At 34.5% G+C, this 22,245-nt stretch overlaps 1 protein-coding gene across 11 annotated transcripts in view; it reads right to left on the bottom strand.

Moving 5' to 3' along the window:
- The window catches only part of FCHO2 (FCH and mu domain containing endocytic adaptor 2), a 94,401-nt gene that overhangs the window by 28,976 nt on the left and 43,180 nt on the right, over positions 1–22,245 (bottom strand). For 7 of the 11 annotated variants that reach the window (XM_054187033.1, XM_054187032.1, XM_054187022.1 and 4 more), the window contains exons 9-14: positions 15,864–15,908; positions 13,963–14,035; positions 9,826–9,850; positions 2,146–2,200; positions 814–983; positions 250–264 (exon numbers count right to left, since the gene is read on the bottom strand). In XM_054187033.1, coding sequence (XP_054043008.1) covers positions 250–264; positions 814–983; positions 2,146–2,200; positions 9,826–9,850; positions 13,963–14,035; positions 15,864–15,908 — 383 coding nt within the window. Of the gene's footprint in view, positions 1–249; positions 265–801; positions 984–2,145; positions 2,201–9,825; positions 9,851–13,962; positions 14,036–15,863; positions 15,909–22,245 lie in introns of all 11 variants that reach the window. The other 4 variants (XM_054187024.1, XM_054187031.1, XM_054187023.1 and 1 more) reach the window with 3 other exon arrangements.

The raw sequence follows: 22,245 nt of genomic DNA, 5'->3' as shown, positions 1-22,245 counted from the left end.
AACATGAGCCAGGACAGAGCAACCAGTGTATACCCACCACACCAGTAAGAAAAGGCAGGAATGAACACTGTAGAGCTGACAAAGGAAGCAGTATTACTAAATCTCTTTACAGGCTGGGGCAGTAAAATTAAACAGCTTATATATCACATGGTATATATGAAAAGCAACATTCATAAGGTTCTCCCCTCACATACTACACTTACTTGGTTTTAATCTAAAAACGTGAATAAAAAGCCATTCTGTACTTACAGGACTGTGTCTCTGCTTTCAAAATGTGGGGGGGGAAAAGAGAAAAATTATCATTATCATTTTAATATGTTAAGCACAATATTTTCCTTAAAATCAGAGCTGTTCTTATTCAGATCTGAATATTGTACTAACATACTTTAATACTATTTATTTGTAATATCATCTGATGGTATAAAGCATCATTCTATGGATTGGCAGAATACATCAATAAAGCTGCAGTGTAAGTGTTACATGTTACATCCACATTATTATTGAATACTAATTAGAAAACTATGTTAAATGCCATGCTCAGCTTTTACACACAATGTATTCACACTTCTTCTGGTGACAACATCAGAAACTGACTGAGCACTCCCAAGACTCAAAGGAAAGTTAAAATCTGAGAAGGGAGAGTTATTTAACGTTACACTGCAATAAAGTGTATCAAAGGTGACCCAGTGCACAAGAAAAAAAGAGTCCTTCTAGAATAATAAATTCTGAACAGTAAAATATATGTTTACACTAAAGATTCTTTACCACTTTTCTCTTCTACGCATTAAAAATACAAGGAACAAAATAACTTACAGATATTGCTGGAGAAAGAGTGATGTTCCCTATAGATAATTTTAATTCATCCAAGGAAGGCATGGAGCTATTATTTGGCTGAACAGGTTTTATTTCTACATGGAACCTCCTGGGTTCATCATCTTCAGAGTCAGAATCACTGGATGAACTGAAATCGTTCTCTTTGGTATGTTTTTTTCAGTTAAGGTGGAAAAATACTTCAAATTCATCTACTTAATCCACTTCATAATTACGCTCTATAAAATGCTCATATTAAGTGAACACCACAGATAAACAATGCTGCCTAACTTGTTCGTTCACTTATACAGTCACTTCAAATATATCCACTGTCCAAAATTCACAACTCAGAGTTAAAATTTAGGTTTTATATTCCATTCATCTTCATAACAGTATTCTGTTCAGAAAGGCACTATGTCATATAATTGAACAACTGCAATACCTGTCATTTAGCTGAACAACTGCGTATTTGAAGGCATCAGGATAAACTAAAGATTCTACAGTAGCAACACTTCTGCGTGTTAAATGAATGATCTGTAAGACTCAACCCGGGATTCTAACACATGCATGAAAAATGTACAAATCCTTCCAAACCAAGTGAAAGAAAGCCCTAGTCAAGTTGATGAAAACAGAGAAGCTGTGATGATGGACTGGCCCACTTTAAGGTGCTGTTAACCGCCTAAAAGTTTTCACAATTTAAGGTAATTGCAAAGTGTAAGTTTACCTTTTATCTGCAGTACCCAGTGAATACATTTCTAAAAATGAGCCATCTTGCTAACGTATTAGGCTTGCTTAGATCTACAGCAATTACTCCCAGCTCTTAAGTAGAGCTTCCCTCTCTTTCTGATGGGAGGAAAAATGAGGACAATAATTTTTTCCTTCCAAGAAAAAGCAGAGAAAAATCATGAGGGTCCATAAAAAATGACTCATACCAAAAATATATTCTGCATATCAAAGCTATTATTAAAAAAGTTTACAAACTTTAGTTTACAAATTCTGTGAGATCTTTACAAGGAGAAAGATATGCATGGTCACCTTAAAGCTTTTGTACAGGCTTTTTTTCTTTTGTATTGTTTTTTTACCATCAGACAAAAATCATCCTCTTAAAAGTTTCCAAGACATCTGGTCTAATCTTTAACGTTTGCACACACACAAAATCTAATACAGAAAAAATTGTGCAATTTTGCAAAAGCTATGAACATAAGAATGCAAGGTTGCAACATAAGCATGAATGTCATTCATCTTTCTTTAGTTAGCACTTTAATTAGTACTTCCTCTCTCCAAAGAATTGTAATAACATCAAATAACTTAGCACAATAATATTGAAAAGGATATCCTGTGTTGTTTCTGGTTTAATGCTGTATCCTTCATCATCTACATCAGGAATGTTCTAAAAACAACAACAAAAATTATGATATTGACAAATAACTAAAAAACCATGTTGTTCTTACATCAGACTGAATTTTACATAATTGACAAATTAAAATTTGATTTCGACATATCATGAAAGTCCTTGTTTTTCATCATTAGTTATTACAGTTATCTCAAGTTATGATCTGTAGATCAGAAGTAGTGTGACAAGATACCTCAGGAACAGAATATAGCAAAACAACCTCCAAATTTCCTATGAAAACCAGCAATTTTGAATGTATATGCTTTTACGGGTACTCTATCAAAAAAGCATTTTAGCTTTACTACTGAGTGTTAAATAAGCCTACAATTCTCTCAGCCCCAAATATTTTCCTGATTTCTATTTCTAATTCTCTCAGCTAAGTCACGGGACACTCTGATGGTGCAGGAGCAAAACCTTTCCTAAGTACCAGTCAATACTTTAATATGTGAGGAAAAGCAGGTTACAGGTTGCAGCTTCCTCTCCCACTCTGAAAAGGCAGCAAGCCTGCACTGTTGCTTTAGCAAAGAATATTCACATCAATTTAAAAGGCATGGATGAAACCTAAATACAAGTGCTCAAAATTGGGTTCTGAATTTTTCCTTTATACATCTCCAGCACCATCCTGGATTTTCAAAGCATCTGGGAACTTCAGGTTAGTTCTGTTTTTCAGTTCTTGCAGGCAATTAAAAATAAATTGAAGATAATTATGTTGAAATCGTTTAGAATGCTTAGCTAAGCATTTAGTTTCATAAAAAAGCTTTGAGGCAGACAGAGACATCTCTAACATAATAATCGAAATTTTAAAAATGTACAAAAACCCACGCTTGTGTATATTATACAAAAAAGGATAAACTTGGATAGATACACAGATACTTTCCTCATTCAGAACAGAAGAGCCCACTCATGGCTACGTATGCATAGTTAGTCTATGTGAACTGCTCAAATGCCTCAGTAAATTTATTTAAAAAACCCACAACCCAAGTGCCTTCAAAATGTAGTGATTTTTTCAGTTATTAATGTCTTATAAAAATGACAAGATTAATATTAAAAAGTGATTTACTCCAGTGTACCAATCAGTTTATTCTACCAGAAAGGAGGTTCTAGAAGGCGGTTTGACTAATAGAGATATATACAATATGGCCAAAATATACCTTACTGTTACAAGTCACGAGATATAACAAAATGACCTACACTGGAGAATTCAAGTGGACTAGCAAGGAACCACTTGACTTCACCTAAAATTTGAAGCCAAATTTAAAGATATATTCACTATGAATAGCTTTTGAATTACAGAGGAAGATAAACATAAAAATGCAGTTGTCCCTCTATTTGTTTTACAGATATCACAAATGGGATGCCTGGTACTTTACTAAGAAAGATTCTCCTCTGTACAGCTCTCTAAATATAGCACTTCTGAATTAAATGGAATGAATTTAAACATAGATCAAACCATCTGCTAAAAAGAGTAAGAAATACAAACCTGTACAGGAGATGCAACACTGTACCCAATTAAATAGTGCATGAAATTAAGGCCAAAAAATAGTCTTTAAACTCAAACCTTAAAATATGGAATATATAGATGCAAATTCTTGAAATACTTGTAAGATCTGGACTTCACTGCTATTTGATTTAAAAAAAAAGAGAGAGAGAGAGAGAAGAAAAAGAACTGAACAAAAAAAAAAAAGTAATAAGAGTAGGATCACACGGTCCAGTACCTTAGCTCTACTTGCTCAAATCAGGGTTCTTAGCTACGCTTGACCTCAGGCCGACCTTGTTTATATACCAAAATACACTAATGAAACTCGACATCAAAGTAAACAGAACAAAAACATATAGCTAGAGGGTAGGTACATTTTCCTGCAATACTACAACTTCTGAATTCTGAAATTATTTTAGTTGTCACATGAGGCAAATTTTCAATAGATCAGGATCATTCATTCTTAAGATTAATTGAAACCAACAAAAATCTTTAAATATACAACATTTAGTTTTTCTTCCAGCTGGGCCATATATGTAAAAGATATTATTGCTGGGCACATACAGCATGCACAATATAGCTGGCAAATCTGACTATTTTGATATAAAATTGTGACAGAATTAAGTTTGAAGAAGTTATTTTCATTGCATTATTTTTAATTTACTAAATAATCTCTAGGATAAAGTAAATCTTTAGAAAGCACTAAAATCTTAAAGTTCTTAAAGTATTACATTTCTTTCTTATATTTTCATGTTAATTATTTCTGATCTTGCAAAGAAATTTGAATCACGTATTCCTCAGCAATGGCACTTTACTGTGTAGCGTGTATTCATAACTTCAGATACAAAGTCAAAGTCAGTACATACATAACAGAGGTGGATGCTTTACAGATTAAGTTCTGAACACAGGAACTGAAAAATTCCTTGCTTCTTTTTCAGCCGGCCTACACCACCACTTTTTTCTAACACTACAGAAAACTTAATTTGTACTTTTTTTCCTATTTCTAAAATTTAAATACATGTAATTTAAAACATCTGACTCTACACGGTGTTTACAGAGTCAGAAACCATCTGCTTTGTATTTCCAGCATTGTAAATGATTCAGATTGATCTTGTACCAACTTATGATCATTCTTAAAACACCTTCTGCTTTCATTAATGAGATACCGAATTTATATTTTTGTGTAAACCAATAGAAGAAAAGGGTGGAAGAGATACTTAATGTACCCTTTTATTGACCAAGACAAATTGTGTCACATACAAGCAAAATGGTATCTCAAAATCTTACTTACAAATTAAGCAGTAATTTCAAAATATTGTTTTCAATATTTTGAATGGTTGAACAGTGAACGATTCTACTTTCTGAAGGATCAGAATTTTATTTACTAGTCTGAATTTTTAACAGTGGTAGAGGATACAGCATGTTGAGAGAGATGCATATTCACAAATCTGATATTAACGAAGGCAATTACATTTACTTGACTAATTCTTACTCCCTTCTCCACACTGCTACAGCGACAGACCTGTATGTTATGTTGTGGAAAACAGTGCTGCTTTTAAGTATCAGTCACACAATACAGACAAGACCTGATTTGCCTACCATGCTGATCAGAAGAAAAACCTACAACCTTCATCCATACATGTGTCATTTTTGAACTTCAACACAGAGGAAGATTATCTTTGCAAACTTTGGGTTTCTGTAAGAAGTAGTTATTAATACAATGGGGATATAGGTGTGGTCTAGCCCCCTACCCAAACACGTTATTTTATAGAAAGCTCAATATGGATGTGAATTGAACTCTGCGGAAGTAATTGGAAAGGTGGACTTCCTTGGAAGAAGGTTTCACGTTCTGTTCTGTTAAGTGATTAAACATATAGCTATAAAAAACACAGTTTTCCCTGTGTTTGCAGATGTAATACAATACATTACTAAATAAGGTATTATACAGTTCTAAATATATATTAAAAATTGAGGGCTTATAACTCTGTCTTTGCATTAGTATGTTCTACAAACATTCTGGGGTAAATAATTTTTTAAAGAAATAAAACATAAAGACATGACAAGTAACAAAGTAAAACTGCCTATACAAAAAGCATGAGGACTAAGCATTCTCCTGCCAAAACTTATTTTTTGAGTTTTGGTGAATACTTTCTCTCAGTTTCCTTGCTCTGTCCCATCTGTCATCCAAAAGCAATGGAAGAAGCCACACTATGACCATGTCATTAGTTCCTCTGGGCTACATACAAAGGAGAAGAGAAGAACACATGGAGCACACTGCAGTCTAGGTTTTTCATTTGGCCCCTCCTCAGCAACATTAGCACTGCTTACAGGTTGGTCATCGGTCAAGATGCAAAGAACGTTCACTTCAGATTGATTTCTGTCTATTTTCTCTTCTCCTGGGATGTCTATAGTGGTTATGAGAGCTCCTTATCGACTGTTTCTCAGGGTATGCTTCAAGATAACAGCGCAGCTGAACAGCTCACTGTTTTTCTGCAAGATGAACTTTCTCCCATTTTACTGAACTGGACTGACTTCCTATAATCCAGATGAGGACCAAAGCAAACTCAAAAGTAAGCAGCTGGAGCTAGTAGCCTGGAACAAGAGAAAAAAGAGCCTCTCCACTTTTGACATATTTGAGATGTAGATTTGACTCAGGTATACCCTTAGGTTAAGGCAGAGTTATTACACATTATCCTCCTCTCCTTAGGATGCCTATTAGCCCAAAAGACACAGAAAAAGAGAGCACCTTGTCAGTTTCTTCCATTGCCAGATATGCAGAAAGAAAAAAAAAAGACAAGTACTCAAAGTGTGCCTGTCTTGTGCTTTGACTACAAAGCCTCGTACCCTGTATCAATAGCAGCTACCCAAAATATGCCAGAACTAAAAATTACAAAATGTAAATAAAAAAATTGATTGAATTTCACTAAATATAAGGCTACACTTGTATTCCACTAGTTTGAGTCTGATGGTTCAAAATTCAATCAGTTCCCAGCAATAAAAATGGTGCATAATACTATACAACCGTAATTGTGCTACACTCATATGTAAAGAGGTTAATGAAAAGTTTTGGATGCCTTGATATATTTGTTTGCACTCCAGTTTCCTACGGAAAAAAGTTTCAGCATTATGTTCAGTGCATCCATGTCTCCCTTCTTAATTACTTTTGAACTTACTGGACAATTTCAAATGTATCTGACAGAACAGAGGACTCAAAGACAATTACATTACTACAGTCTTCATGAAAATAGGCAGTCAAGTAGAAGAAGGAGATCTGCAAATATCCCAACCAAGGGAAGGGTTGCAATCCAAATTCAGATCTTACTGGACATAAGTGGAACCTTGTAAATGCTTCCCCAAAAGAAAAATTCCTACTAGAGCTCATATCTTCCTAGAGATATGGCAAACCCACGGGAAACAAGACAATTGGTTCTGCCTTTAGAAAAACTTTCTAGGTAATAAACACACACGGAGCCAGACTTCAGTTGCTATCTCTTTCTAGTGTACACACATGTAACTTTCTGCTTTTCTTAATTACTAAGGCTTAGCTCAAGGAAGTTACATGTGTAGACTTGACACGTAACAACACAGGAATTTTGAATCTCATGACATACTGTCATCTATATTTAAACAGAGACTGCTTACTGAAGTGGTGAACCTTTTTAACAAAGACCAGTTCTCAGTTCACAGCTGCCTTCCTCTTCATGAGTGCACAAAACCCTCTCATAGCAGTTACAAAAAAGTAACAATTCATTCAAATGCATCCCATTTTGCAATATATGTAATCTAGCAGCTACAAAAAGGATGAGCGTAAGTGGATGGCTTGCCACAGATAAATTTGAGAACTTCCATTTTGGTACAAAAGATGTGTTTTGGGGTCAACTGACAACTTTGTTTCCTGGAAACACAGAATACAAGTTCAAACACACTGCATTATACATTTTGGACTAGCGAGAAGGCCTTAAAGGTATTGACTACACACTATATGTTCAGAGATCCACAGCATCATATAGAACTGGTAGATAAAGTATTGAAGTAAATTCTTACTGGATCCTTAACTTCTAAGATTTCAATATATTTACCTCAGTGTTTATAGTTATAAAGAATTGTAGCATTGTTATCTCTTACATTCCTTTTATGCAATTAAAATTCTTGACAAATAAACAAAAGCCACCTTTTTAAAAAAGATCATGTTAATAATATAAAAGCCAGAGATTTTCTGAGAGTGACCAAAGCTGACCTAAATAATTACTGAGACACCCTAAATAAGTGCAATTTTCTGAGGGCTGGTCCTCAGTATTTTCTAGCAATGAAACACAAATGATAATTGCTTTCAAATTTTTTTTTCAATAATACTATTCCAAGTTAAATTTCTTGAAATGTGTAATTTATTGCAAAGATCTATACAAAACAAATCCTCACAGCAGTAACAACATAGGTGGCTATAATTATTTAGATCAAGTTTGAAAACTTAAACAGAAATCTTAAAGTAAAATAGAAGAAAAATGAAAAACATTTGAAACGGGACCTTCCAAAACAGGACACCAGCCTTAAAATGTATAAGCAGTTTGAGGTGCTTGTTCGTAAAGGGTGAAATGGATCTCATCCATGGTATGCTGCATCATTTTTCATGAGAATGACAGTAATGGTTTCTGCTATTAAAGAATTCTACCATTCAGAATAATACTGTTGCTTGTAAAAAGCAAGAAGAAATGATAAATGAAATTTAAAATACCGAATGCATTCATAAAATCTTGGCCATAAACAAGCAGAATGCAACAAAATTATCAGTTTTGTTGTTAGACACTATGAAAGTTAGATTTTTTTTTTAACCAAATATAAATAACATCTAGACAGAACAATTAACTTAGATGATCACATGGTGTGCCTCATGCAGCCAGAAAGAATGACACACACATTTACAACTGAATTTTTTGAACTAATTATTTTTTAAAAATGTAGAGACCAAGGTAAGAATATAAAAATTGCAAGTCAAACTCAGTTGCGGTTCACTCCAGTGACTCAATGTGAACTGTCAAAAGATATTATTTCTATGAAAAGCCTGATAATTATAGGGATAGCTCTAAAGTTATTTTACTTTAAATGTACCCCAGAAAAGAAATTTGCTCTAATCAAGATGACTTTGCACAGGATAAAATAACTGTCTTGATAATGCTCACAAGGCTGTTCTTGCATATACAGTTCTATTATGGGGCAAAACTGACTTTTCCTTATTTAGAAGAATGGTTCTACTAGATTTTTTCAAACCAAGTTTGTCAAAAGAAGTTTTAATATTAGGTACTAGAAGTCTTAGATATTAAATGCAAAGAAGAAAATCCACAAAATAGGTGAAGTTGGATACTTAAATAGTTTAACATAATTAGCATGTAAATAAATGAATTGAAAAACAAATCAGTCCACAGAAAATCTCTTAAATTATTCTGTAAATTATTCCCTACTATAGCTATAGAGAGCTGCAATCTCTGTTACATATAATTCAAGACAATATGCATGTTTAAATAAAAAGAAAAGGCTCAACTAAGGAAATAAAAAAGCATTAAGATATCAATTTAATTTGCAACTGTCACTTATTTGAATTTTATAAATGAAATTGTAAGAGATACCACAGATCGAACCAACAACAACGAAAACCACGCTATTAATAAAGTGCATCTGGAGATATTGCATTTAAAAAGTATATTCTTACACTCTATTGACAGTGATAAAGAAGAACCCCATTGATATTAGAATTATTTCTCAAAACAAACAGTAGTAAGCAGAGAAACATGATGATGCAAAGTTGGATCCACAATAAACTGAACCTTTTTCTTACTTAGAATCTATTAGCCAAAAAATTTAAACTGGTAACTTGAAAAATAACATAGCAAATACTTGCAGTAAAAATACCTTGTTTAAAACCTAAAACTGTTAGGAAATATAAATGTATTACTGAAACGTATTTCATATACTGCTAAAGATTATGTACTAAGCAAAATGAACACTTCAACTTTGTTATCAAAGTACTAAATCCTCTATCAGATAAATAATGCATTGCAGTGACTATATAGGGTCTGTATATAAGTTTCATCAGACTGTAGAGCTTGACAATATTACCATATGAATTTGTTTTGGAAAGAAGTCTACTTACAACTGAGTCTACATCTGGACACTCCCTGTTAAAGAAAAAAATAAGAAAGAAAATATACAATTATAAAATGCATAAATTATTTTATTCATACAATTCTAGTACTTTCTTTAATATTTACAATTAATATGAAATGCTGCATTTGCCTCTCAGACTCTGTTAAAATTTTCACTCTAAATAATCCACATTCAACTGAATGAGATTTAAATAAAAACTGCAAGTTTATGCTCAAAACACTGCAGAAGAAAAACTCAAAAGAAATGCTGAAAAAACAAATTCACATCATAGTGAAAAAAACAAAAAAAAACCCCCAATCCTAATGAAATAGTCCACATGCAACTGCAAAACATTTTGGACAATAACCAGTTCTCAAAGAAATTAAAACTATTCTTAGAGGAAATCAGAGCTTCCCTCTTCTGGAATTTCATTCTTTAGTTGCATTTGTCAAGCACAGTTGCAGTCAAGCACTAGAAGATGCTGGAAAAAATAACAGAATACCCTCCTAAAAAGCACTTTAAAAACAAACAAACAAACAAAGTCATCAGCAGAAAGGCAGTGATTGCAGGCACATTATTCACAAGTGTTATATTTTTCTACTATAACTTTGATTTAAGCAGTATTACTTAAAAAAATGAATGATATTGATTCTCTGCGATGTTTGCAAACAGCAGAAGCAATTATATTTATGGAATGCGGGAATACTTGAGTAGCATACAAGTCGTCTCTAATTTGCATCCTGAAAACTAAAGCTGTAAGTGCCACCGAACAACAGTGTTTTCATATAACCAAACTGAACATACTAAACATGCACTTATAGAAAACAAGAGGGAAAAAAAAATTGCAATCTAAACCATCTTCTCTGAAAGGCCGAATGTGTTAAATGTAAAAACTACAGTGTCTTTAAAAACAGATATGAAAACTTGCTAACATGGAAACATTAATATGAAATTCAGTACAGCCTGTTAAGGAATTGACAGTGAGATGAAGGATCCCGTCTCCTCTGAAAGGCCTCACACAAAAGAAAACATATGTGACTAAGTTTCTAATCGACTTAGTCTTATCTCCCTCTGCTGGCTAAACTGAATTCATAGCAATACAAAGAGCTATTTTAGAAGTTATTTTACAGGTTGCAGAGACAAAGTAGTAATTAGTCTTCTCTCAAAAGATATAAGAAACAGATTTTCTGACATGCTGGTTTTAAAAAGTGTCCATACTCAAACAAGACAGCCTGAAGTCCATAAAAGTTAAGAAATGTAAAGGATGTGAGGCAAACTACAGTGAAAATAAGTCAGCCCATAATGAAGATTTTCAAAATTATCAAGCTAATAGATCTCAAAAAATAATGGCAGATCTAGTATTATTCAGAGGAGCTGAGGAGATCCAATGGCATCTCCCAGGATCCAATTCTTGAGATACAAAGGAAAACTCAATAGTCTGCAAATCCTGGTGAAGTGGAAAAAAACAGATTTTAGACAGATGTGCTTTTACATCACTAGATGCATGATCTTTCTCTTAAGACTGAAGAACTAGGTCATGTTCTGGTATAAGGTAACATTTCAGCAAACAGGGATTCTGTAAGGGAATTCAAGGACTGTAGATAAAAATTAAACAACCAAATCGCGTAAAGCAACGGTTAGAAAAAGTGAAATAAAGTGGAATCCTTGACTAACGTGTATAGTAATGCATAACAGAATACACTGTGTATGGCATTTCCCTGTGTAAAATCATTACTAGACACAACATCCAGTTTAGGTTTAAAAACTGTATTGATAAAAGGCTACAAACCATGAGAATTTTTCTAGATGCAGAAAGCACGCCCTACACAAATTAAATACGTTTACAGCCTAATTTAACAAGAGATTAAGAAACGACTTGACCTCTATACGTGCAGAGAACTTACTGACGATACAGTTTTATCATGTATAGCCTACAACAGGATCATCAGCTGAAGATTAAATCAGACAAAATTTAGACTAGCAAATAAATTTTTTAAATAACTACTAGAATGTTTTACTTAAGCACATAATGAATCCTCTGTTATTTATTTGTGATGTTCCAGTTCATTTAGAAGTCATGGATTAATGCAAGAATCTCTGTAAAAGCCTATGGCATGTGTTACATAGGAGGTGAATATCATGCCATCATCTTTCTTTCTGACCTCAAAATCTATTCTTTTTTGTATTGTGTGTAAATATAGAAGTTAATAAAATAATATAAATCAAATTTCAGTCCAACTTGTTGAAAGCAAGGCAAATGCCTTTCCCATTTTAGAGTGGCTGACCTGATTTATATTTTCTGATGACATCACTGTGTCATGAAAATCAAAATTTTTTCTAGAAAGAGATAGCTATATTATCTTTCTTTCAACATTAAATAAAATGTCTTTGGGAAAAAGCAGCTTTTAGAAAAGTATTCAGATACTACAATGGATAAGTATAGAAAGGTAGAATGTGTAGAAGTCAGTTTTTTCAGCCCTCAGTGCCCAAGAAAATTTTCTTTCTGTTACAGGTCAATGCAAACATGATCTCTGAGTAAGGATACATTGAGTCATACACCTGGGAAGAGTTAATTTGGAGCTTCCACGCCTTTACTGGCTGCAGAAAACTACTATTAAGTGCCCTAAATCTTTGCCGGGGCAAGATTTCATTTCATCATCTGCCTAAATGGAAGGAGATGCTTGGATTGCAAGTTTTGTGACATACATGACATGAGATTAGCTTGAGTAACAGCCCATGTGGTAGCAAAATAATTATTTTGTTGGACAATAAAAGCTGACAGCTACAGAATTCAACCATACAAGAACACTATCAAAATCACTACTTCGCAAATAAGGAAATGCAAGACACAAAAGGCAAATAATCACAGAATCACAGACTGGTAGGGGTTGGAAGGGACCTCTGGAGATCATCTAGTCCAATCCCCCTGCCAGGGCAGGTTCACCTAGAACATACTTTTTTTATAACATTTTAATTTACTTATTTTGAAACTAAACATTTATCAGAAAAAATAATTCTTTGTAACAAAATAGTATTCTCAGATTACTGCTGACCAAAATCACTCTATATACAACATTTCTCTTGCTATTTACTCCAGCTTAATAAAGTACAGAAGAGAGGGTGGGGGAAAGACTAAATCACAGAAAAAACAGAAATATAGAGGAATGACTTTAAGAAACAACACTTTGGAGTCCTGAAGGCATCATGACAGAGAGAAGACAAAGCAGGGTTTAGAAGTGTATCACTATTAAAATTAAATATCAAAAGAAAAATAGCTATAAGGCACTTTGTACGTGCAAATAATTAGCACTTGCAGTTTCTACTTCATTAATTTTTCAGCATTTTATTAAAAACCAAGGCTGGTAAAATATTTTTCAAAAGTCATTTTAAAAAGTATGTATGCAGATGTTGCCTCTGAGAATATTTCTGTATTGCTAAGTTTGTCAAATTGCAAGCTATTTTCTGTTAAATCAAATACTTCTAATGAGAAAACACATCTAGAAATTATGAAAAAAACACACTGGAATATAGTGACCATAACTACTAATACACAGTGACCAATCCATCTAAGAACTTTTACTCAAAGTCACTTTCTGTAGAGTTTTAACTCCTGGTAGACAGAGCACACGGAGCGAATATGGCAAAGAGTATAGCCGGGACATCAGTCATGAGTTAGAATGATGGTTTTTCAGAAATGAGTGTGCACATGATGTACTGAAAAAACATTCAAAGATTTTTCTGTCCTTCAGTACCGTACACAAAAATTTTTCTAATAAAAGAATAACTGAAGCTTCAATTCTGCAAACACAGGCAAGGGCTTTTTCCATGTACAGAGCTATTATTTCATTAGAAGTACACATGAGAATCACATTATCTACAATGTTCAAATGTAGAACAAGGGAGAACTAATTACCTGTGCACAGGAAAGAATGAAACATGAGTAGACTACTACAAATACATTTATGTTATTTCCTTAAATCTTTAGGTACAAAAATCTTAAGAAGCTGTGATGTTTTCATATTCATAGCATTCCTCTAAACTTCTGTTACAAATCCATTTTTTTGTTAAAAATCCTCTAATGCTTATCCCCATACTTTTACTAGTTTTCATACAAGACAAGGCTTCAAGATGGAAATATACTTACACAGATTCAGTATCTTTTTCTTTTTTCATTATTCCTGATAAACCAAAAGGCTTCCTCTTCCGTGGTTTTATCCCTATGGAACAAACACTTTTCACTTAAAGATCAAAGAGACAAGTATGTATTTAGCAATGTCAAACACAGGTGCATACCAATGCCAGTACATTTTAAATGCTGCCACAAGTGTTACAGAAATCTAACAGTGGAGATAGATATGGAGCCAAACTAAGGGTACGTTATTGCAAACTGTTGTTAAGTAACACACCAATCAAAAAATTACACTAAAACACAGTTCAACACGTTACTAAGTCCTTAGAAAACTGATCTGCATTGTACATCCAACTGTCCAAGTTGGATATTCAGACTGTTACTTTTTTTTTTAAATAGAAAATGGGTGCACTGCCAGTTTTGAGGAAACAGGCTCTGATAACAGAAACTCAACAGGAGCTATTGCTCCAGCTGATCCTGAGTAGCCAATGCACTTGGATAAGAAACTGAACCCTGCCCCTCCCAGCTACTGCAGTTCAACACCCTGTTGTTATTTCCCTGCATGTTCCCAGTAGCTACAAGGCACTGTCTCTCCTAAGAAGTAGGATCTTGGTCCTGTAAAAAAAGCATGTCTCTTGGCTTTCCCACTGATGCCGAGTTCATGATTTCCCAGTGCTGTAGCCAGCTCTAAGGCTGGCTCTCTCTGAGTCTGGAATCATGCCTCCTCTCTGTCGTTTCTTCTCTGTTTTAGCACTCTGTACTGTGGTACAGAAAAACAGTTTGTTTTCCTACCTGTTTAATGTACTGAAATTAAAATACATTTAACTATTGCATCAGACGTACTGCCACGTCTGCTTCTCTCACCAATTTTTGGTGAAGCAAGGCAGACTGACAAACAAAATGACTAAGTGCAAACATCTGATCCAACTAGTCTATAATTTTGTTTTGATGTATGATACTACCAACAGCATGCTTTTGAGCAAAATGGTGGAAATAATTTGGTTTCCAAAACTTAACAACTGGCAATTCAATCACATCATTTAAAAAAATCATTATATTTCCCTTTACAGAAATACATTACACAGCACATAAAGAATCTCTCCACACTTAGAAATTTTCAGGGTTAAATAACTTAAAACTTCTCAAATCAGGTAGCTGTAAACTCAGCCTATCTTACATTTTATTAGAGACAGAATTTGCTGCAAAATTATTTTTAAATGCTAGTCTGGGCTTTGTTTTCTGTTTCTGCCTTCTGCAGTCCAAAACAATGACATATAGCATATGAGAGTAGTTTCTGAACATGGATCGTCTCTGCTTCAGTCAAAAAAAATTTTAAGTCTCAGCTGCACTCTTGGCAACTTAAAAAGTTGTCGGCTGCTATAGCTATACTGTCAACTCCTCTGTCCCAAAAGTAAATACATAGTTTATGCAAATAAAGCAGTTCTTAACCACTTAAAACAATCCCCTAAGCAAAATAAGCTATGCCAACAAAGAAAGGCTTTGTGTCCATAACACTGCATTAGACTTGGTGTAACTAACATGGTAACAATGGAAAGAGCCTGGGCCGTGTTTTGACACTTGTAAATTAAGTTACAACACAGCCATAAGTGAACCAAATCCAAACCTCTGCAAAGACAGGGTCTTAGCCAAAGTATATTTATAAGACACACTAAACTTTTCTGACCTTTCTGCTTTAGGCTTGTAAAGTATTGTAGGTCTTATTTTTGTTGAAGCTTGTTTCTCAAAATGAAAACTGCTTTTTAGTCTACTGGAGTACTTTAAATGAAGACTGCTTTTTAGTCTACTGGAGTACTTTTAGAGTTATACAGATTCACTTACTGAATACCCTTCCCTCCACAGTTTCAGGTCCTTATCCACAGCATTCGTACATAAATAACTATGCTACAACAACTCACCTTCAACTGCACTGGATGTGTTACATTCTTCAAATTCAATAGGGCCTTAAAGAAATGACAATAAAGATAAACATTAGGTCAAATTTAATCTAAGATATTTTAACAACTATTAGTATTTCCTGGAAATATTAGATAATCTAATTATAAATTTAGGTGGTAACTGAAAAGCACAATTACCCTGCCAATGGTCCAACAGATTGCAAAATCATACACGTAGAGCAAATAATTAACTATTTTCACTCTTTCATACTGAAAAATTAAAATACTAGCGCACACTGTCTAAATACAATTCAGTTGCCTGTGTTATTACAACCACATGAAACATCTCTAATTGATGTCCTCTTCTCATTCAAAATTGCATTTATAATATAGTATCAGTGTAAAGTTTCAATTTATCTTCTTTTAATGAGCAAGAGCTATATAAAGAAAAATCAAAAAGGAAAAAAAGCACAGCTATAGCCTTAATTTTGAGATTCACACTTTTGCTAACTCTGTATTGTTAGTTCTTCTGTTTCCTCTTCATAGCCAATTACCTAGACAGTTAACAGTGGCACTTAGAATCTTAAACATAGCAATAAAGAATATAAAAAACCTTTAAAACATTGTTGAGACTAAACAGAACAAAAAAAGCAGAGCACACTACTTAAGTGCTGTATCTAAATAAATTCATTATTATGGCTTTTCATTACAGTTGACACAAGGTAACAGACAATTGTCATTGCAAAGTGAAGTCCTAACCCTCGTTCCTTCAATCTGCCCAGGCCTAGAATTTATTTAACCCCACTATGAGCCATTTTAGGGAGCAAAAGTGCAGAAAAAAGAGTGATTTTCTGTAGGACCCTTTTCAGGGAATGGCAGAATCACACCACCACTTGGGGAAGGGCAAAGCAAACAGAGAGCACATGCAGGCAGACACCATTACTTTCAGCCCATGCTAAGAATGAGCCTTTTGGCCCCTGTTTGGAGCAGCAGCTTGCAACTGTATCCACAGAAGAAGAAGGGAAAAAAAAGGTTTAGCATGCTAGCACTGTGAAAGAGGGGTTATTACTTATCTTTTTGTTATCATTTTAAGGGAGTGCACACAAGTTTATAGGCACATTACAGATAAGATAGCAGGGAAAAAAACCCCATTCCCAACTCTATATTTGAAGGCAGCCAAAATCCACCCCTCCCGCCCCCCTCGCTAAGCAACTACTTCAAGTGTGAGTTTAAAATCTTGAAAATTTCGTTTAAAACCAACTGGAAGTAAAGCAACTGTGGAAACCTCAAATATAGAAACTACTTGCACTCCTGCCGCAAAACACACCTGCTAGTAAATGCTCTGATTTATTTATCTTTATTATGCAGTTTAGTATGATTATTCATGAGCATCCACTGTAAAACCAAGAGCTGTGCAATTTTCAGGGTGTTTTCACATAAAACAAGAGGTGTACTTGAAAGCATTTTCCAGATTTTCCCTTGCACTCTTTTCAGAATGAATATATCATACTCTTAGTCCTAAAATAAATACCTGATATAAAAAGATCTCAGATACAAGAAACATGCAGACTACAAGCTTCAGTTTGATTTAAATAGTACAGCATACCAAATCATTCTGCTGCAATTAGAGATGCCACAATGAAAGTAAAAAATAATTTAGCTATGAATTAGAATTGTAAATTACACAACTGGGATTAATTTGTATGTGATTCATGCAGTTAAGTACCTCAAATGGTTCTATTTGTAATGTAACCCCCAGTATGTACATTTAACTTTTGCAGTGCAAAATTGTGTTCAACTCAATATAAGCACTGCATTTTGATACCATTTCTTAAAACTGCAAATGAAAAAATTCATGCTTACGTCAAATAAATAGAAAGACAATTGAGAAGCTGATGACACAACTCAGCACCCACTGATGTTAAGCAAACTGAATTATTTTAGACAAATTAGGTAAAACATACCAGATATTTTCTTTGAAATTCTGCAGACTTCTAATGATTATCTTTTTTAAAAAAAAAGGTGTGCTCAAAGGAATTACTTGTATTTATTGTAATTAAGACCAAGTCTGCAAAATTTTCCTTGCCAGTAAAAAAAGTTCTGCGTACTTGTAAAACTAGCAGCAGGGTGAGAATCTGAGACTAGGACCCATTAATATCCCATTTATCATAATGTAATTTTTTGGCCTCCAAATGAAGCTCTTGAGAGCAGAATATCAAAAGACCAATCTCAAATGACAGTCTTAACTGCCCTTTAAATTTAAATTATAAAATCATTTCAAACGCAAGTCTAACTATTCAATATACAAGATGAAATACAAATTCCTAACAGAGCTCTCATTCTACTAAATATTGTAAATACATGGGCATTTAAAGATGGTCTTCCAATCCCTTCTCCTTTGCTCTCCGCTATATCCACAGTAAACCAAAGTCAGTGTGCTCCACAAATCAGCAAATCTCACAAAACAAAAACCAGCAAAAAAATACAGAAAAACAGATTTAGAGAATCGTAGACATCTACATCCCCATACTGATTTCATCAACATTTTATTTTAGGAATTTAAACTCTATTGTTCAAAATATATTGGGCAAGAAATTCAGAAAAATACCATAAAACATAGAAGCTGAAGAACAAATCCATTATTTCTTCAGCACTACACTTCAGACAATACATTTTTCATCACTTTGCTAAGGATTCAACTACTTCTGTTTCTTGCTTCTATACATATTCCCATTTGGCAAGGAAAAAAACCCCCAAGCCAAACCAACTGCAAACACTCTTCCCCAAAACAAAAACAGAAGGAAAAAACTGTAAACAAGAGACTTAAATATATTTTTAGAGAAAAACAGTGCACAAGCTTTTTCAGAATACCATCTTTTTCTTTATCCTTTCCAGCTACTAAGACTGATCCCCAGACTTTTAAGACTTTTACACTAATGATTAAAATAAATATTCAAGGCTCAGATAAAACTCATCCTTATTTTGGACCAGTACCTTTAACTTTCACCTCTAATACAAGCAGAAAGCAAAGATTTTCTTTAACAACACATCCGATTTTCTGTATTTTGTCCATTAAACTTGCCTAATGCCTGTCTTTGAAGGTGTTTTTTTTACAGTCTGATAAACTTTTTATTTTGAGAGACAGACATTCACGCTTAATACAGAAATGCACAAAGGTCAGATTAGCACCTTCAATTAGATTTAACAAATGCTGGTTTCTCCCCCAAAAAATTCACTTCATTCTTCCAACAATGTATTCTTTTTTCACAGGGAAGACTATAAAATGCAATCTGAAAAAATCTCAGTTACTGAAGAAATGCCTGAGATAGTAATGAGAGAGAAGCTGAGCAAAAAAAATCAGTAACCAGGTCCCGCTTTTTACTAAGGTCTATGAAGTTACCTTGGAAATTTTAAATACGCTTTTTTCTTAATTATACCTACTAGCTTATTTTGTGCTTCACCAAAAATGGGCAGAGTTATCATAGGAGTCCCTTCTCCCCCCACGCACTCTCTTTCCTCCCCAGCATCTACTAGCTGCTTTACTGCTGTAAAGATAAATAACAATCATGAAAACAGCATTTTCTTACATCAAATTGTGTGAATCAGTTACAATTCGAAAGCATCTTTTGATCCTAACTTACTTTCCCTACTTAACTCAAATTTCTGTGGAGCACTTCATCCTTTGGAATCTCAGAAGTTCAAGACGCCAGTGGCTATCCTTAATGAATTCACAAGCATTACATAATAAAGTTCAGCATTTTCCTCCAATGGCCAAAGGTGTTCGCTGGTTTTGTACAATTTGTATTTAACCCTTCCCCACCAATATAACACATGCTGCATTATTTGCTTGCAGCAAAGGCAAATTCATACATTTTGCCCTTTTGAGAGGAGTAGAGTGAAATTTGTAGCAGTTTTTAATTTTCTTAGAGTTTAGTTCTGTAACTTCAGTTCTCCCAACAGTTCTGCTTCCTATATGCCTGCTGTAAAGAGTACCATATTTTGCCCGGGGAGTAGTATTTTTAAACCAAAATAACATTACAGAAATAGCCATTTTCTGTGGCGCTCTATGGCAAACCAATTTAGAAAACAGGATAACTGTGATGAGCTTTGGGTAGCCCACATAACAGCTGGAGTCTCCTGTGGGCAGATGCCTTTGTACCCAAAGATGTAATAATACCCAAGATGTAAATATACCCCAGCCAGAAGCGTGTACTGTGACCACACTGTCTCCTGTTAGAACCAGCTGCAGTCTCCTAGCCAGCCAAAAGGCCTTAGGCACACATTGCTATGGGAGCGCAGCATCAATAAGGAATTCAGATGCTTTATTAAGAAATTCCCCTGCATTGACCACTGTACTTGTGTATATGGAAACAAAAGCATCCGCACTAGCACTGCAAAAAACTCTGAAAAACCTTTCTTCTCTGAACCACGGTAACATCTATCTTTCTGATTCCTGATTTCTTAATCATTAGATGGTAGTCGAAAACTCCCAGTGGGCTGGAGTTAGTGGAGATTGACAGACAGGTGTAACATATAGATGCAGGTAAAAGCATGCAAACTCATGTGCTGGTATCACAATAACTCTTATAACAGCTACGCAAAGATTTTAAGGTGGATGCATCACCTCTTCTCTATGAGGCAGAAAAGTTTTCTTAACAGCCTTGTGCCCAATGACTGAAGTATAGACAAAGGCTTAACACCAACAAGGATTTCAGCTCAAAATCTGGAAGACTATAATGGCCAAAATTTCTGAAGCAAGTATATAGATTCACTGCCTGTTGCAACATCCAAAGAAATAAAAGCAGTTATTTCACATTTAAGAAGTATTGCTGATGTTGGGGACTGAAGTCATTACCTGAAGCAGTCTCTACAGTCCCTGGCATATGGTAGCCCAAAGCACTAAAAAGGGCCATCTAGATATTGCCATACTGCAATAATGATGATAATAATGATGATAGTAATGATATTCTGCTGTACTAAAGTCAAAGCTTTGAGATTTCCTTTGTTCTTTTCCTCATAACAAGACCAGACAACAATGCGAATTGAGATGGAAGCCTATTCTCAGGCATTAACATGAACACAAAATAAAAGCAAATGCTGGAACTAAACCAGCATTGTACACATCAAAAATACATTTTAAGATTCTTACCGGGGTAAGTAAAAAGTTATAGCTGAGATCTAGTCCAACCCTTGCAAAAATCTCTGAATTAATGTTCTGTTGGTTTAAGCATGGATAGTTTCAGGCTCAACATGACCCTTTTACAGTCTGGTCGGCCTGTTGTTATATTGATCCACAGAATCGTAAGTATGGCTTAAGCATCTCAAATACCTGTACAGAGACTTTAAAGTATTTCTACGGTACACACACAGAACAGAAAAAAAATAATATAGTGCATAAATGAAGGTTAGCATTCAAAACAGAAAGAGATATGAGTATCTAGTGTGACTTCAGTAACTTAAGGATACATACCTAGCTACCAGGATGCTAATGAGAACTTAGTATTCTACAAAGGGACCATGCATCAAAAATCAGTAAGCTCCTCTAACTGTATGTAAACATTCCCACCAAGCGTCATCCTAAAGCATTTTCCAAGGCAAGCTGCTGCGGCTCACAGCATTCTACCAGCCAGGACAGACATGGACATCAAGAAAAGGCAAATGGTTTTACAGACACATGGAAGCAGACAGCTGCTATTTGACAAGAAACTGAAGCAAACAAATCAGGAATGGGTCATTTCTTAGGCTCTTGAAAATGAGAGAGCTTTGGTTTGCTAGAACAGAAAAGGCAAAAGGTAATCTGAATAAATGGAAGATTTTTAGTTTAATTTATCTAGTAACTTACAATAAGTGATACTGGCATAAATTAAGCACCGGTGAGTCTGCAGCTCGGGATGCATCCAGACTGCTTAGAAAATACATGTAGTGTTTTTCTTGTTACAAGAGGCTTGTGAGTATGTGGGCTTTCATGACACTAAGAGGCAAACAGGATGGCTAACAATAAGGAGATACTGATCGTATTCAAAGATGAATGAAGAAAACGTAATTGCACGGTAAATTATATTACAGTATCTACTCCATATTTAGCCCACATCTACGGGAACAGTATTTTCAGAGTATACATACGGCAACTACAGAAGAGAGTTTATAAATAACAACCTTACAACTGCTACTTAATTTATCTACAAAGTGACACTAATTATCGTGAAGACTGTCAACTTTGTTGTCAACTGCCTTGAAAAGAGTTACAAAACCTATCTCCACAAAACCCTAGAGACAGATTTTCTAACCTATTTGTATACCTCTAACACAAAACCTCTGTGAGGGAGAAACTGGGAGGATGTTTTGCTGAGGTCAAAACAATAAAATAATTTACACTTCCCTCAATAGAGGGAAAAAAAAAAGC

Source organism: Rissa tridactyla, chromosome Z (genome assembly GCF_028500815.1).
Source record: "Rissa tridactyla isolate bRisTri1 chromosome Z, bRisTri1.patW.cur.20221130, whole genome shotgun sequence".
Classification (NCBI taxonomy): domain Eukaryota; kingdom Metazoa; phylum Chordata; class Aves; order Charadriiformes; family Laridae; genus Rissa; species Rissa tridactyla.
The sequence above is the reverse complement of the archived record's forward strand: the minus strand, read 5'-3'. Positions and strand labels throughout refer to the sequence as shown.